Below are 16,618 nucleotides of genomic sequence, written 5' to 3' on the forward strand. Positions count from 1 at the left end.
AAAGTAAATAAATGTAAAAAAGAAAACAACTAATGTAGTTTCAATTAAATGAAAATTAAAGTAATTTGTGATCATTTATTGATCTTATAAAAGGCTTTACAATTCTTAAGAAGGAAGGAAATTCATATGTCAGCATACTTTCGGATATATACACAAAGAAAGGACAGAGAACAACCTTAAACACCACCCTTTGAAAGTTTCAGAGATCTAGCTAGATTTCCATTGCTGCCATGCTTTTATCTTGACCACAGGGGCCACACAGGGATATTTAGGTATTGATAGCTCAACTGAAGCCAGTATATATTTTAATAGAACAAGCTCTTGAAAGCTGTAACCAAAGGATGAAAACTGGGTTTCAAATTTGGTACTTCCATTTCTCAAAAAATAAAAGAGAAGCTTAGATGTTTATCATGGTCCTCAAAAGACAGGCTCCGTTGTCACATTGCAAAAGCCTTTCTTCTGTAGGGTGCTTTTTGTTGCCACTAAAAGAAGAAAATCTAGGGCTGGGGAAGGGGAAACAGAAAGGGGAAGGAGGAGAAGTGTATAAAAAAGAATAATATTGAAAGGAAGTCATCAAACAGGGAAAAACAAACAGAATCATACTTTTTCTGTTTTTGCCTTTAAATATTTCAAATTTCCCCATTTCTTTCCTACAAAAAACTGCTTTTATGATACTGTAAGTTGAACATGTGTCCTCCAGAGTTATGTTCTGGGTAACTGTAATCCATCAAGTTATGGAGCACTATTATTATAATAGCACCTCATGTCAACTTTAGCTTTAACACACACACACACACACACTGTTTGTGTGTGTGTGTGTGTGTGTGTGTGTATGTGTGTATGTGTGTTTGTGTGTGTGTGTTGTACAGCAAATAATGCTGAATTGACTGCTCACAATTTAAAGACCTTAGTTACTATGAGATTTGAGGTGACAAGAATGAGTAAACGCATACACCTTCATGACAAATAGAACTAGAATCTCTCAGACTCACCATGTTACTTTTCAAATAGTTCTTGTTCAGTAAAGGGATGTATACATGAATTTCCATTTCACTTAGATTAAGAGAACACTCCTTTTTACTTACATTTGTTTGTTTAAAAAAAAACATTGTAATGATAAAATATTTTTGAAGGGCTAGAGAAAAAAATTACATATATTGTAAAGGTAATTCCAGATGAAGAAAATAAGCAATTTGTACAATGTTGTGTTCAGATTTTCACTTATTAAAAATATTTAGAGTTATCTCAATGATAATAATATTTTTTGTTTGTTACATCCATGAAATTTTTATCCCTGTAACAATCTAAGGAAATGTATACTATTAGTGTATTCTTCTCTGTCTGTATGGAGAGCAAACTCTCATAGCTATAAAATATCATATGAAGGCCAATGAGATGGCTCAACTACTAAAGCTGCCTATTGCCAAGCCTAGGAACTTAGAATTCACAAAATAGAATGGGATGGCAATAACTGTATGCTATTCTTTGTTGTCCATATGTCAGTCATGATGAACATACACACATACCACACACACACGCATGCACGCACACACATAAAGACACACATGCACATACACTAAAATGCAATAAAATATCATCGAAACACTAATATTAATGAAGTATATTTGTATAATTAATCTATCTATTCATTAAAGCTGAATGCAGTTATTTGAAATGTGAAATAACAGAAATGAAATTAACATAGTAGACATTTAAACGCCACTATATATATTGTGGAGTTTCTTCAAAGAAAACTTATTTAAATTGCATCTTGGAAAGCAAGGAAAATTAACATTCATTTTTAGAGAAGTTATCATTAAAGTTCTTACTTTTTGATTTCAAATACACACACACACACACACACACACACACACACGCACACACACACACACACACACACACACACACACATATATATATATATATATATATATATATATATATATATATATATATATGATTATGGTATAATACAATTCAAAATGAAATACTAAGGTCTAGAACTTTTGATAAGTTATTAAACTACTGAAGTAGTCACACTATATAAAAAAACCTATTAGTAGATATTCCATTTTCTCTTGAAATACATTCAATTTCTGACTCTTCTTGTGATAAAGAATTATGCTAGAAAACTGTGATATATAAGTGATAGACAATATCGTCATTTCTCCAGTTTATTTATAATTTAAAACTACAAATATCTTGAAAACAGCACTAGGTACTAGGCTCATCTGCAGCTGTTATTTAGATATGAGAGCAACTTTCATAACTCTACTAACTGACTCGGTTAAATTGGAGTCAGTATGATTTTGGAATGAAAAACACGTAGAGAAACACTGAAAAAATAACTCTGCCAATGATATTGAGGATTTCTGAGACTAAATAATATTTAAATGAACACAATGAGTAAAACGACACTCCCTTATGTAAGTGGGGGACACCCAAGAAAGCACAAGGCTGGAAGGGTAAATTCACAGTGCAGGATGAGATCGGATGGTGTCTTTCTTACCCAGTCCTCAGTTACTGCGCCCCATCATCGTTGGACCTTTTGATTTGACAGCTTAAACTGGTAAATATTTCCTTACATGCTGCATTTAGACATAAGAATTGAGAGAGAAACAACTGCTTCCCTCTGAGTCTCAGGATTTTAGACTTAACTGAATTCTAACACTGCCTTTCTGGCAAATTAAGTTTTAGTTAATTTTGAAAACAATAGCTTTTGTAAATTTCAAATATAAATTAGAATTTTATGGAAGTTTTACATTATATAATTATCAGTATATGCAGTGAATTCTAGAAATTTTGATTATTAATAAGAAACCTAACCTGAAAACCTCAATAATGACTTTTATTAAAGAACTATATTCATATAAAATAGTATAGATAAACTATATTCATATAAAACAGTAAAGATAAAATTATGATACCTAAAAATACATTTTCTCAGAAATTAGGTGAGAATTCTGTCAAGAATAAAATGAAGCCTTTTACTTTGTAATTATAGAATGACTATGAAAAAAATGACAGAAGTAGTCAAGTAAAAAAAATGAAGATTCTGCTCTATATGAATGTTTTCTTTCAGGAGCAATTGTTGAATAAATAACATTTGCTGTAAAATGTACATTGCAGTGAAAGGTTCTAAAACACGAAGACATGGCGATGTATTTTTTCCTATCAGATTCATATTTGAGTTTATTGTAAAAGAAGCAAAGTAAAACAAATCGTTAAGGAACTGACGAATGAAAACATTTGGAGGAAAAATAAACTGTGGAGATTATTTACTTGTACTGAGTACCGAATTTTTTTTTGTTTCATAGAAAAAGAATAAGTAAAAATATTCACAAATAACCAGTTTAGCTTAATATAAAAAATAAGTAGAAATACACTGGGATATAGAAATATATAAAATGAAATGAAGTGAAATATATAAAAGCTCAGTAATGACCATAGCTAAAATATCAATACCTAGGAAGTAACATAATTTTCTAGATTACACATGTGCATTAGCCTTTAGAAGCAACCTTGAAGATTACATAAAGATGTATCACCACACCAATTTCCAAATCAGTTTTGTAGTACCTAATTCTTTTTTTTTATTAAATGATATGTTGCTCATGTTTGTTCACTCTAATTATATGTTTTGTCTCTGAGGAAATAAATTTTCTATTACCATATTTAACCTGAGTACAGAAAAAAAATCATAGATATGTATGCATGTATATTATTTTAAGGAAAACGGGTATAAATTTTCTAAAAATTCCATTCTTAAAATGGAATACTAAAGAACAATTATTAACTTAAAAGAAAATAAGAAAACAAGATTATTTATATAGCGTTAACAGTCATCACCAGTTCAGTTGGACTTTAATCTTTTCTATGTGACTTAAGTGATATACAAATCTGTCCACAAATCTGTGGTTCCTTTACCTTTCATAGAAGATCCTACAAACCCAAGATAGAAAGTAATGTAAAAACATTAATGATATTCAAACTTACCCCATTTAATGGATATGTTTTCCATCCTAGTTCTCCCATCACTGTGGTTGTATCAAGCAACACAACTAGAATTAAATAGATAAAGCTCACATAAATATCTCAACAGATGCAAACATACATCAACATTAGTTACAACCTTAATATGAAATGAGCCTATTTCTTCATCACAGTAGCTTTAAGAACACTGTTACTTTGAACTTACTTATAATTCCTATTATAATACTTAAAAATACAAAAGATAAATTGGTTTGAATTAATGCAAAAATTCTACACATGTATTTGATTTAATAATGTCAATGACATTGGTAGTCAAATAACAATTACAAGGTCATATTTAATACAACAGATTTTTCAATTTAATGAAATAACCCACACTGATTATTCTCTAAATTTCATGATTAGTGTATTAAAATAAAAACTACTAACAGGTCTCTGTGCTTTGTTGCTATGAAATTTTCATGTAAATATCAGCAAAATTTGAAGATTGCTCTTTTTAAATAAGTCATAGCTTTCCAAGCCTGGAATGCTTCAACATTAACTAGTGTACTAATTTATAACTGTATTAAAAAACAAAATTTAATGAATTTTTCCTTCCTGCCTGTGACTTCTGCCTGAGTAGATAGATCAGCAGTGTGTCTTTTCCTCAGAAGACCCCAGAAGTCCTTGTGGCCAGGAGACCTGTTGTAATAACAATAGCAGATGGGACCCCTGAAGAGCCCAGCTGACTTTTCACCAATTCCCTCTGTTAGAACTGCACCTCCCTTCCCACCTGTGCCTTCTACCAGGTCAGATCATTAGCTTGTCTGCCTCTATGAAGACCCCACAGATTGAAGGCCTCCAGGGGACTGCTGTATCCAGAGCAACAAATCCTATAGTCTGAAAGCCGCTCAGGAGATCTGTTGCACACAGGACATCAGACCCCACAGTCTAACGGCATCTCGGAAGATCTACTATAGTCAGGGCAACACATTATTGGTGTGCATGCCCCTCTGAAGACCCCGCAATCTAAGGGCCTTTCAGGAGGTCTGCTGCAGCCAGGATCACAGGTCTCACAGGAGACTTGCAACAACCCAGGGACATAAGAGGCAGGCTCCAGACAGAGCACTCAAGTCAGTCAACATCAGAGACAACCAGATAACAAGAGGCAAGCTAAATACCATACACAACAGAAGCCAATAATATACTTTAGCACCATCATAATCCAGTTCGCCTACCATAGCAAGCTCTAGACACCCCAACACACCCGAAAAACATGATACTGACCTAAAATCCTATGTCAAAATATAGTCCTTTAAGGGGGATATACCTAACTCACTGAAAGAAATATAGGAAAACATAGGTAAACAGGTAGGAACCCTTAAAGAGGAAGCAAATCCTTTAAAGAAATACAGGAAAATACAAACAAGTGAAGGAATTGAACAAAGTAGTCCAAGACCTAAAAGTGGAAGAGAAACAATAAAGAAATCACAAATGGAGGTGACCCTGTAAATGAAAAACTTAAGAAGGTCAAGAGCTACAGATGCAAGCACCACCAACAGAATCTAAGAGATAGAAGAGGGATTCTCAGGCATAGGAGATACCTTAGATGATATTGTCATAAATGTCAGAGAAAATACAAAACATAAAAAACCACCACCACCACCACCACCAACAACAACAACAACAACAAAAACCCCTCCCAACACAAAACATCCTAGAAATTCAGAACACAATGAAAAGACTAAACCTAAGTATAATAGGAATAGAAGACTTCCAGCTCAAAAACTACAAAACTTCAACAAAATCTTCAACAAAATCAAAGAAAATTTCCCCAACCTAAGGAAAGAGATGGCCACAAATGTACAAGAAACCTATAGAATACTAATTAGATTGAATCAGAAAAGAAAATCCTCCTGTCACATAATAATCAAAACACCAAATGCATGGAACAAAGAAAGAATATTAAAAGTTGCAAGGGAAAAAGGACAAGTAACATATAAATGCACACATATCAGAATTACACCAGACTTCTCACACAGAGAGACCAATAGTCAGAAGAGCCTAGACAGAGGTCACGCAGACTCTATGAGATCACAAATTCCAGCCCAGGTTACTATACCCTGCAAAATTCTCTATCATCATAGATGTAGAAACCAAAATATTCTATGACTAAACCAAACTTAAACAATAGTTGTCTAACAATCAAGCCCTACAGAGGATTCTACTGGGAAACCTTTAACAAAAGAAGGGTACCTACACCAAAGAAAAGACAAGAAACTAATCATCTCAAAACAAAATCAAAAGGAGAGAATTATTATGCCACCTACAACAACAACAACAACAACAACAACAATATCAGGAACTAACAATTATGTGTCTTTAATATCCCTCAATATCAATGGACCCAGTTTCCCAATAAAAATACATAAAGTAACAGATTGGTAATGAAAGCAGAATCCAGCATTTAGCTCCATACAAGAAAAACACCTCATTGACAAAGACAGACATTACCTTAGAGTAAAAGGTTGGAAAAACAGCTTTTAAGCAAATGATTCCAAGAAACAAGCAGGAATTGCCATTCTAATATCCAATAAAATAGGCTTTCAACCAAAAGTTATCAAGCGAGATGGGGAAGGACACCTCATGTACATCATAGGAAAAATCCGTGAAGAGAAAGTCTCATTTCTGAATATCTATGCCCCAAATGCAAGGGCAAACACATTCATAAAAGATACATTACTAAAGCTCAAAACACACATTGAACCCCACATAGTAATAGTGGGAGGCTTCAATATGCCAATCTCACCAACAGACAGACCATTGAAACAGAAACTAAACATAGACACAGTGAAAGTAATAGAGGTTATGAACCAAATGTTTTAATAGATATAGATGGGGGCTGGAGGGATAGCTCAGTGTTTAAGATCACTGACTGCTCTTCTAGAGGTCCTAAGTTCAATTCCCAGCAACCACATGGTGTCTCACAACCATCTGTAATGAGATCTGATACCCTATTCTCGTGTGTCTGAAGACAAAGACAGTGTACTCATATACATAAAAATAGATATGGACAGAATATTTCACCAAAAAGAAAAATCTTCTCAGTACTTCATAGTACCTTCTCCAAAACTGACCACATGATCATTCACAAGACAAGCCTCAATAGATACAAGAAGATTGAAATAATCTCATGCATCCTATTAGATCACCACGGAATAAGGAATAAGGCTAGATTTTAATAACAACAAAACAACAGAAAATCCACATACCCATAGAAACTGAACAACCCTTTACTCAATGATAGCTTGGTCAGGGGAGAAATAATGAAAGAAATTAAAGACTTCCTGGAAATGAATGAAAATGATGACACAGCATGTCCAAACTTATGGGATACAATAAAAGCAGTGCTAAGGGAAATTAACAGCACTTAAAGAAATTGAAGATCATACACTAGCAACTTAACAGCACACCGGGAAGCTCTACAACAGAAGGAAGCAAACACACCCAAGAGTAATAGATGGCAGAAAATAGTGAAACTATGGGCTGAAGTCAACCAAGTAAAAACAACGGGAAAAATACAAAGAATCAAGAAAACCAACAGTTGGTTCTTTGAGAAAATCAACAAGATACATAAACTCCTAGCCAAACTAACTAAAGGGCACAAAGATAGTATTCATATTAATAAAATCAGAAATGAAAAGGGAAACATAACAACAGAAACTCGGAAAATTAAAAAAAAAATCATCAGATCACACTACAATAGCCTATACTCAACAAAATTGGAAAACCTAGATGAAAAGGATGATTTTCCAGACATATACCATATACCAAAGTTAAATCAAGAGCAGGCAAACTATCTAAATGTCCTCATATCCACTAAGGAAATAGAAGAAGTCAATAAAAGCTTCCAACCAAAAAAATCCCAGGACCAGATCACATCAGTGCAGAATTATAACATACCTTCAAAGAAGAGCTAATATCAACACTCCTGAAATGATTCCATACAATAGAAACAGAAAGAACACTACATAATTCATTCTATGAAGCCACAATGACTCTGATACATATACAACACAAAAAAGCCAATAAAAAAGAGAACTACAGACTATTTTTTTCTATTGAATATTGATGCAAAAATAATAAAATTCTAGCAAACTGAAACCAAGAACACACCAAAACCATTAGTCATCACAATCAAGTAGGCTTCATCCAAGGGATGCAAGGTTGGTTCAATATACAAAAATCCATTAATGTATTCCACTATATGAACAAACTCAAAGAAAAAAATCAAATCACATAATCATCTCATTAAATGCTGACAAAACACTTGACAACATTTAACACCCTTTCATGTTAAAAGCATTCACAGGATCAGGAATTCAAGACCCATACCTAAACAGAATAAAAGAAATATACAGCAAACCAACAGCCAATATCAAATTAAATGGAGAGATACTTGAAGCAATCTCAATAAAATCAGGGACTCTTCCCATATCTGCTCAATATAGTACTTGAATTTCTAACTAGAGCAATAAGATAACCAAAGGAGATCAAGGGGATATAAATCGCCAAAGAAGAACTCAAAGTAGTACTATTTGCAGCTGATATGTTACTATTCATAGATGACTCCAATAATTCTACCAGAGAACTTCAATAGCTAAAAAACAACTTCAGCAAAGTGGATGGATATAAAATTAACACAAACAAGTCAATAACTTTCCTTTATACAAATGATAAATGGGCTGAAAAAGAAATTAGGAAAAAAAACACCCTTCATAATAGTCACAAATAATTTAAAATATCTTGGTGTAACTATAACCATACAAGTTAACGATATGTATGACAAGAACTTCAAGTTTCACAACAAAGAAATAGAAGACCTCAGATCTCCCATACTCATGGATTGATAGGATTAACATAGTAAAAATGGCCATCCTACCAAAAGCAATCTACAGATTCAACACAATCCTAATAAAAATTCCAACTCAGTTCTTCACAGACATGAAAAGAGCAGTTCTAAATCTCATATGGAAAAACAGAACAAACAAGGATAGTTGAAAGAATTCTTAACAATAAAAAACCTCTGGGGAATTACTATCCCAGACCTCAAACTGTACTACAGAGCAATAGTGATAAAAGCTTTATGGTAATGGTACAGAGACAGACAGGTTAACCAATTGAAAAGAATTGAAGACCCAGAAATAAACCCACACACTTATGGACACTTGAACTTGGACAAAGAATCAAAAAATATACAATGGAAAAAAGAAAGCATCTTCAATAAATGGTGCTGTTCTAACCAGCAGTCTGTACATTTAAAAATAATAAAATAGATCTATATTTGTCACTTTGCACAAAGCTCAAGTCCAAGTGGATCAAGGACCGTAACATTAAACCAGGTATATTGAACCTAACAGAAGAGAAAGTGGAAAAGAGCCTTGAAATTATTGGCAAAGGCTTCATTGGCTAAGGCTCTAATATCAAAAATTGATAACTGGGGCCTAATGAAGCTGTAAAGCTTCTGTAAGGCAAAGGACGCATTGAATGGGACAGTGAATGAGAAAAATCCACACCCTACATATTGGGAAGGAAAATCTTCACTAACCCCACATCTGATGGAGGGCTAATATCCAAAACATAGGAAGAACTCAAGAAGTTGTCCTCCAACACACCAAACAACCCAATCAAAAATGGGATATAGAGATAGAGAATTCACAACAGAGGAGTATCACATGGTTGAGAAACACATAAAGAAATGTTCAAGGTCCTTAATTATCAGGAAAATGCAAATTAAAACTACCCTGAGATTCCACCTTAGACCAATCAGAATGGTTAATATCAAAAACCTCAGATGATAGCACATGTTGGCAAGGACGTGGAGAAAGGCAAACACCCCTCCATTGCTGATGAGATTTTGAACCTATACAACCACTCTGGAAATGAATCTGTAGGTTTTCCAGAAAAATGGAAATAGATCTACCTGAAGACCCACCTACACCACTATTGAGCATATACCCAAAAGATACCCAAACATAACACAGGGCGTCATGTTCCACTGTGTTCATAGCTGTCTTATCTGTCAGAGCCAGAGTCGGGAAACAACCTAGATGTCCCTCAGCCAAAGAATGGATACTAAAACTGAGGTTCATTTACACAATAGAATAGTATTCAGTTATTAGGAATGAGGATATCATGTGTTTTACAGGAAAATGGATAGAACTAGAAAATACCTTCCTGTGTGAGGTAACTCAGACTCGAAAGGACATGCATGGGATATACTCACTAATAAGTGTGTATTAGCCAAAAAATTACAGAGTATCTAGGATACAAGACACTGAGCAAACAGAAGAGTCCAAGTGAGGATGCTTCAGTCTCACTTGGGTGGGAGAAGTGATCACAATAGGCAGAAGGAGAGAAGGTCCTGGGTTTTTCATAGGAGCAATGCTATATCATGAAGATAATATTATATTCTGTTAGAAAACAATAAAGGGATCGAAAAACTCATTTCCATAGTTTACTACTGGCCAAATAACTAATATGACCATACGTAATGGTAAATGAAATATTCCAGGTATGATGAATCCATGCCTATGTAATAACATCTTAGTGAGTACTTTTCAGAACTGTAGAACTGCATATTGTTTAAAAGTGGTACATAAACTTAATAAAACATGCATTTTGCATTTTCTGTTTAAACTACTTCTGCTGAACAAAATAGCTTTTGAAAGGACATTTCTCTTGTTGAAATACTCTAGTTAATAAATTGAGAGGGAATGACCAGATTAGGATGCAGTACTTGCTATCGCTAATGAATTAATATATTTAGCTAATGGTTTTCCGTGGCTGCTAACATCAGAAAAAGAAATAAAATGGGACATAAAAGGCTAGAGCTTCTAAAACACTTTCTTTATAGTTTAATTTACCCTATCTTTGTATACGAGTCTAACAAGCTCGGAAGCAACAAAAAACAAAAATTGGTATGTACAATAAGAACACACACCCACACACCCACCCACCCACACACACACACACACACACCATGGCTTGCTTCATTCAATGCAATGTATCTCACAATTATAGAAAAAATAACAACAGTAAGATTATTAAAATTATAGTTTAATCTTGTTATAAAATACAAGTTATTTCGCAGACATATTAAGTATGTAAGTCCAGTGTCTACATTAGGTCACTGAAGATCATACTGTTACTTATCTAAAACACATCCTTTGGAAATAATTGCTTTTTCACTAATAGGTGGCAGGATTAGCGATTAATTTACATGAACTGAAGTGAGGACATGGTGATTTCTTCTTCCAGTGATCTCGGAAATGTCTTAAGTATTTTATGACATCAGTACATCAAAGGAATATCTGCATTCCCATTTCAAGTGTAGCAACCTTTATAGTTGTCAAGAAATAAAAATAAATATATAAATAACACACACACACACACACACATACAAGGGAGCAGCTAGATGGACAGGAAAAGAGAGAGAGAGAGAGAGAGAGAGAGAGAGAGAGAGAGAGAGAGAGAGAGAGAGAGAGAGAGAGAGAGAGAGAGAGAGAGAGAGAGAGATTATGTAGGAACAAAAAAATAGGAAAAATCTTTCCTTCATACCAAATGGAAGATTATTATCTCGAGTGAAGTAAACCATAATGAACGATATGTGCAGCATAATAACTTTCATTTGTGGAATCTGAGAGTATTGATATCTCAGGAGTTGGCAGTACAATGAACATTATGAAGGGCTGAAGAAATGGGGCAGGCAGAGATGAGAAAAGTCTGATCAACGCATACTAAGTTCTTGTGTGCTGCTGTGCAGCAGAGCAACTGCTGATGGCAACTGTAGGGTTCATTTAGAAAATCTACAAGAACACATCATGAGGATTTCCACTATAAAGAAATGACAAATGCTTTTGTCAGACGTATAGCTGAAAGGGAATTTTTTTTCTTATTCTGTAGACTGCCTGTTAAGTGGGCTATGAAACTGAATAGAGACTTCTAAAGAGAAGAAATGTAAATTTCTAAGAAATATCTTAAAATATGTTCGCATCCCTACCAAAAGAAATAAAATTGAAAAGCACTTTGAAATTACATCTTACTCTAGTAACAAAGGCTAATATTAAGAAAACAAAAGAGTAAATAATGACAGGATGTGGGGAATACCAAAATATCTTGCCCTGTTCCTGGAAATGCAATTTGGTACAGCCACTATGGAAATCAGCGAGGCAAGTCTTCAAAAACAAAATAGATCCACCATATGCAATACCACTTCTAGGCTCATACCCAAAAAGATTCTATTTGCTACTACAGAGACACATGCTCATCCATGTTCATAACTACTCTATTCATAATATCTAGGACATGGATACCGCTTTGATGTCAATCACCTGACGAACGGATAATGAACATACGGGTACCTATATATAATGAAATTTTATTCATATATAAAGATAAAAGAAATTATAAAATTCACAGGTGAAAGGATGGAGCTTGAAATAATCATTCTATGCAAGTTAACCTAGTCTCAGAAATACAAGTGTTGCATGTTCTCAACTCATGATGGATCTTTGTGTCAAATCTTTAGAGTTATGTTTTAATTGCTAGTAAGTATAAAATCCAGGAAATTAGAAAGTAATTCATAGATTTGGAGAGGAAAAATCTTATGAGAGGGGAAGTACCAAAAACTAATGATCATATAAAATAGAAAAAAATAATGTGTAATTGACAGTGTAGGGTAGAGACAGCATGGGGGTATGGATAAATAACATACAAGAAATGTTTGGGAACATCATATGGAAGTCTACTATTTTACCATATGAAATTATTTTTCATATTAACAGGTTTAATTGGAGTTAACCTATACATGTGAGAATGTTCCTTTAAGAAGCCAAATCATGCCAAATAGAGACTCTGTGTTGAATTTGGGCTATCTTTTCTGGAGTTGTCCAGGAAGCCATCAAAAATAATATAGGGGATCTCTATTTCTTCAGAATAGACACCAAAACTTGATGGTAACAACCTGTTACTCAAGACATTACACAATTTAGTCACAGCACATGGGAAAATCAGGTTAGTGCCAACCAGGAAACTTTCTCATTTGCTGATTGTTTTTATAAATGGAAAGTAACTTTAGGCGCTGTGAGAAAAGAAATCCTACAGTAACTATAATAATGACCTATATGCCAAGATATGCCCATGTGTGCAATAATGCCACTCATGTTACAGAGGGAACCAATTGCATTGTTAATGGATTTAAGGTCTGCTCTACTGGGAGGAATTTATGCCTGGTACTGTTAATTTTTGCAAAGAACCCATGTTTGGGCAGTTCACAGGCCCAAAGCATGAGTCTAGTATGAGGGTTCTAATGCATGGGCACAATAATAAGCTGCCTTAACGTTTGTATGTGTATAACCACTGACTAGTATAACAGGAAGACTTCCTCAGAGAAGGTTCCTTGTGTAGTGATTGGTGCCTACTCATAACTGATCACATTGCAGAAAATGACAGTGGAGTATTCAGTAACTAAGGAGAGAGGCATGGTCATCAACTCTCCCCACACCAGGGTCTTGGGAATTTTAGGGGAAGAGGGTTAGGACCACTGTCAGAGCCAGGTATCAGAAGATCAGAAGCTTAACAGTGCCCTCTGGACATGAAACAATAGTCGCACTCTAGAATTCATACCAACTGTGGATGCACGAGTCTTGTACAAGATAAAGACAATCAATATACTTTTATGGAGATGGGAGGGCCTTATGAGTTCCAATAAAAATTGCTAAGCTTTTGATAGATGATGGCTTCTTGTGTAGGAAGATAGAGTTTATTTTTGTTTTTTTTGGGGGGGAGGGCGGTAGTTTATGGTTGGTCTTTAGAAACTCAACCATGCTCCAATGGATAGCCTCTCAACAAAGAGTATAAGTCAGCACAAATTGGATTTTAAGAATTAGTAATTTAAAAAGGAGGATAAACAGGGAAGGTGGTGGATGGACCTTGGCAGAGCTATGTAAATGATTAGAGGGTAAATGTAGTTAAGATGTAAGATATGGAGTTCTCAAATAACTGATAATAATATAATGGACTAATAATACTTTTGACATATGTATATTCAAATGACTAGTGCTTATACAGTGTGTTAGTATTTTTAATTTATGATTATCCTACTTTCAATTTTACCTCTTTCTTGAGGTCAGTTGATACAATAAAGAATTGTGCATATTTAATATGTACAGTTTAATAAGATTAAAGCTGGGTAGTGGTTGCGCATGCCTTTAATCCCAGCACTTGGGAGTCAGAGGCAGGAGGATCTCTGAGTTCGAGGCCAGCCTGGTCTACAAAGTGAGTTCTAAGTCAGCCAGGGCTATACAGAGAAACCCTGTCTCAAACACACACACACACACACACACACACACACACACACACACACACACACACACACTAATAATAATAATATTATTAGATATAAACAAATACCCACAAACCTATTAATTCAGTTGCAGAGGATGGCCTTGTGGGACATCAATGAGAGGAGAGGTCCTTGGCCTTGTGAAGGCTTTTTGCCCCAGAGTAGGGGAATGCTATAACAGGGAAGTGGGAGTGGGTGGGTTGGTGATCAGGGGGAGAGGGAGGGAATGGGGGGTGTTTGGAGAGGAAGCCAGGAAAGGGGGCATTTGAAATGTAAATAAAGAAAATAACTAATAAAAAATCATAAACAAATTCAGCACCTTCAAAGATTTTCTTTTGCTGTTTTCTTTTTCCTTTTATTGTTTTCCTCCTATTGTCTAATAATCCTTTTCAATTTCACATACAATATTCTAGAAGAACCATTGTGCTGTAGAGTTGATCACTGGACTTTATTCACATAGCATATCTGAAAATTAATTGAATGAATGAATATATATTACTTGGGCAAGATGTAATTTTGAATAAAATTGAATAGTACTTTGAAAATATATATATATATTATTGAATGAATGAATATATTCATTGAACAGTAGCTTGCTATTTCTTTCCTTGGGCCCACTCCATCATGTCCCACCCTGCTCACTGAAAGTCTAAATAAAGCAATGTAGCAGTTGTCTTTATCATTTGACTCACTCCATTCTTCATTTAATGTCTGAAGTCTATCCATGTTGTGACAAATAAGGAGACCTCGTTGTTCCTTAAGGCAGAATACTACTCAATGGCATATAGCTACCATGATTTGTTTATTCAATTTTACTTTCTAATAGACACTGAAGTTGTCTGTACATCTTTTATATTTTGTTTTATTTCCTAACAAATAGGAAAGTGCAGATTTTAATATCCTTATTTAGATATTCTTAATAAATACCCCATAAGTAAAAAGAAAACTCATTTATGTTTTCTCTTTTAAACTTTGGTTAGTCAGAAAAACACCAATGCTTTTTCTTTTGCCATTTTATATAGAAAATTTATAGGTATTATCAATAAGTAAAGATATTCAAACATGACAATTACAGAAAGAACTACAAAAATCCACCAGTACTTAAATTTATCAACAGCATTTTATTAAGTTTCCAAAAATTACTGGTGTTATGGCTGGTAAAAATAATTGGTTAATTGATATAATTACAATTTTATCTAGACATTTTGGTGGCTTAGGTTTAGTAGTCATAAAAGTAAATTCAAAACAAATAAAAACAGACAACAAAGTTCATCTCTGAGTACAGAGGATTTCTTGGTGGAAGGAGAATTATTAATTAGTACTGCAGAGTTCTTTTGGTGGGAGGGAAATCACTTACTAGTTTTCAGGAACAAGATTGTCCTAATTGCTGTATTCTTACCTTTAAAAAATTCCTAACAGCATTTTTTAAAATTGCATTGTAGACAAGTAAATGACACATTGATATTAAAATAAATCTGAAAACTATGTTGACAGCTTAATATCACTACAGTGCATACATGTCATTTCACCATTTGTTTCATATACAAAACCCCACAATGCAGATTTCCCAAACTAATTACAGTGAACCCAACAAGGTGAGAGCTCCTCCTGCTGGCTTTAAACAAAAGGCATCCACTGCCTGCAGGAGTGTGAAATCACTGTAAACCCAGCAGGAGGGGAACAAATCACAGCATCAAAGTCAGTAGATTATCAAGGTAAAGAGAACAGCATTGGTTTAAATTGTATTTAGTTAGTTATGTGGTATAACTCAAAACATAAATTTTATCTAGTAAAACTAAAAAATGTAATTATGGTTTTTTTTAAATAATGAGAAATTAGATAAACAAAAATTAAATACTAGAGTGATGTTAAAACAGTATTGTTTTGAAACTTGTTCTCATTTTATGAAGCAATATAAGGCATAGAATATGCGTGGAAAGGGCCGTATGGTTTTCACATTAACTGTTGAAAAGGTCCCAGATATTATATTTATCTCGAAAAATACACTGAATATATAGTGTTACTTTTACTTATACATTTAGAAAGCTAAAAGTATCTTATGTGCTAGAAGAAAATATTAAATAATAAAATGAACTTTAATAGTAGTAGAACAAATACAAATATGAATATACGATTCAATATTTGTAAATATATCTTTAATTTACCTACTTTTGAACTCCTTTATTAAACTTCAATGATACTGCATTAAAATCAAATAGCATATTTATTTACAGTGTATAG

The 16,618-nt window shown here is 34.0% G+C and overlaps 1 protein-coding gene across 3 annotated transcripts in view; it reads right to left on the minus strand.

The window, feature by feature from the left end:
- Epha6 (Eph receptor A6) overlaps window positions 1–16,618 on the minus strand; it is a 969,479-nt gene that overhangs the window by 881,020 nt on the left and 71,841 nt on the right. For all 3 annotated transcript variants that reach the window (XM_006521787.3, NM_007938.2, XM_011245826.3), the window contains exon 2: window positions 3,997–4,061. Coding sequence is in view for 2 of the 3 variants with exons in the window: in NM_007938.2 (NP_031964.2) it covers window positions 3,997–4,061 (65 nt within the window). In the remaining variant the exon portion in view is untranslated. The remainder of the gene's footprint in view (window positions 1–3,996; window positions 4,062–16,618) is intronic.

The sequence above is a fragment of the Mus musculus genome, chromosome 16 (genome assembly GCF_000001635.26).
Source record: "Mus musculus strain C57BL/6J chromosome 16, GRCm38.p6 C57BL/6J".
In the NCBI taxonomy this organism is placed as follows: Eukaryota; Metazoa; Chordata; class Mammalia; order Rodentia; family Muridae; genus Mus; species Mus musculus.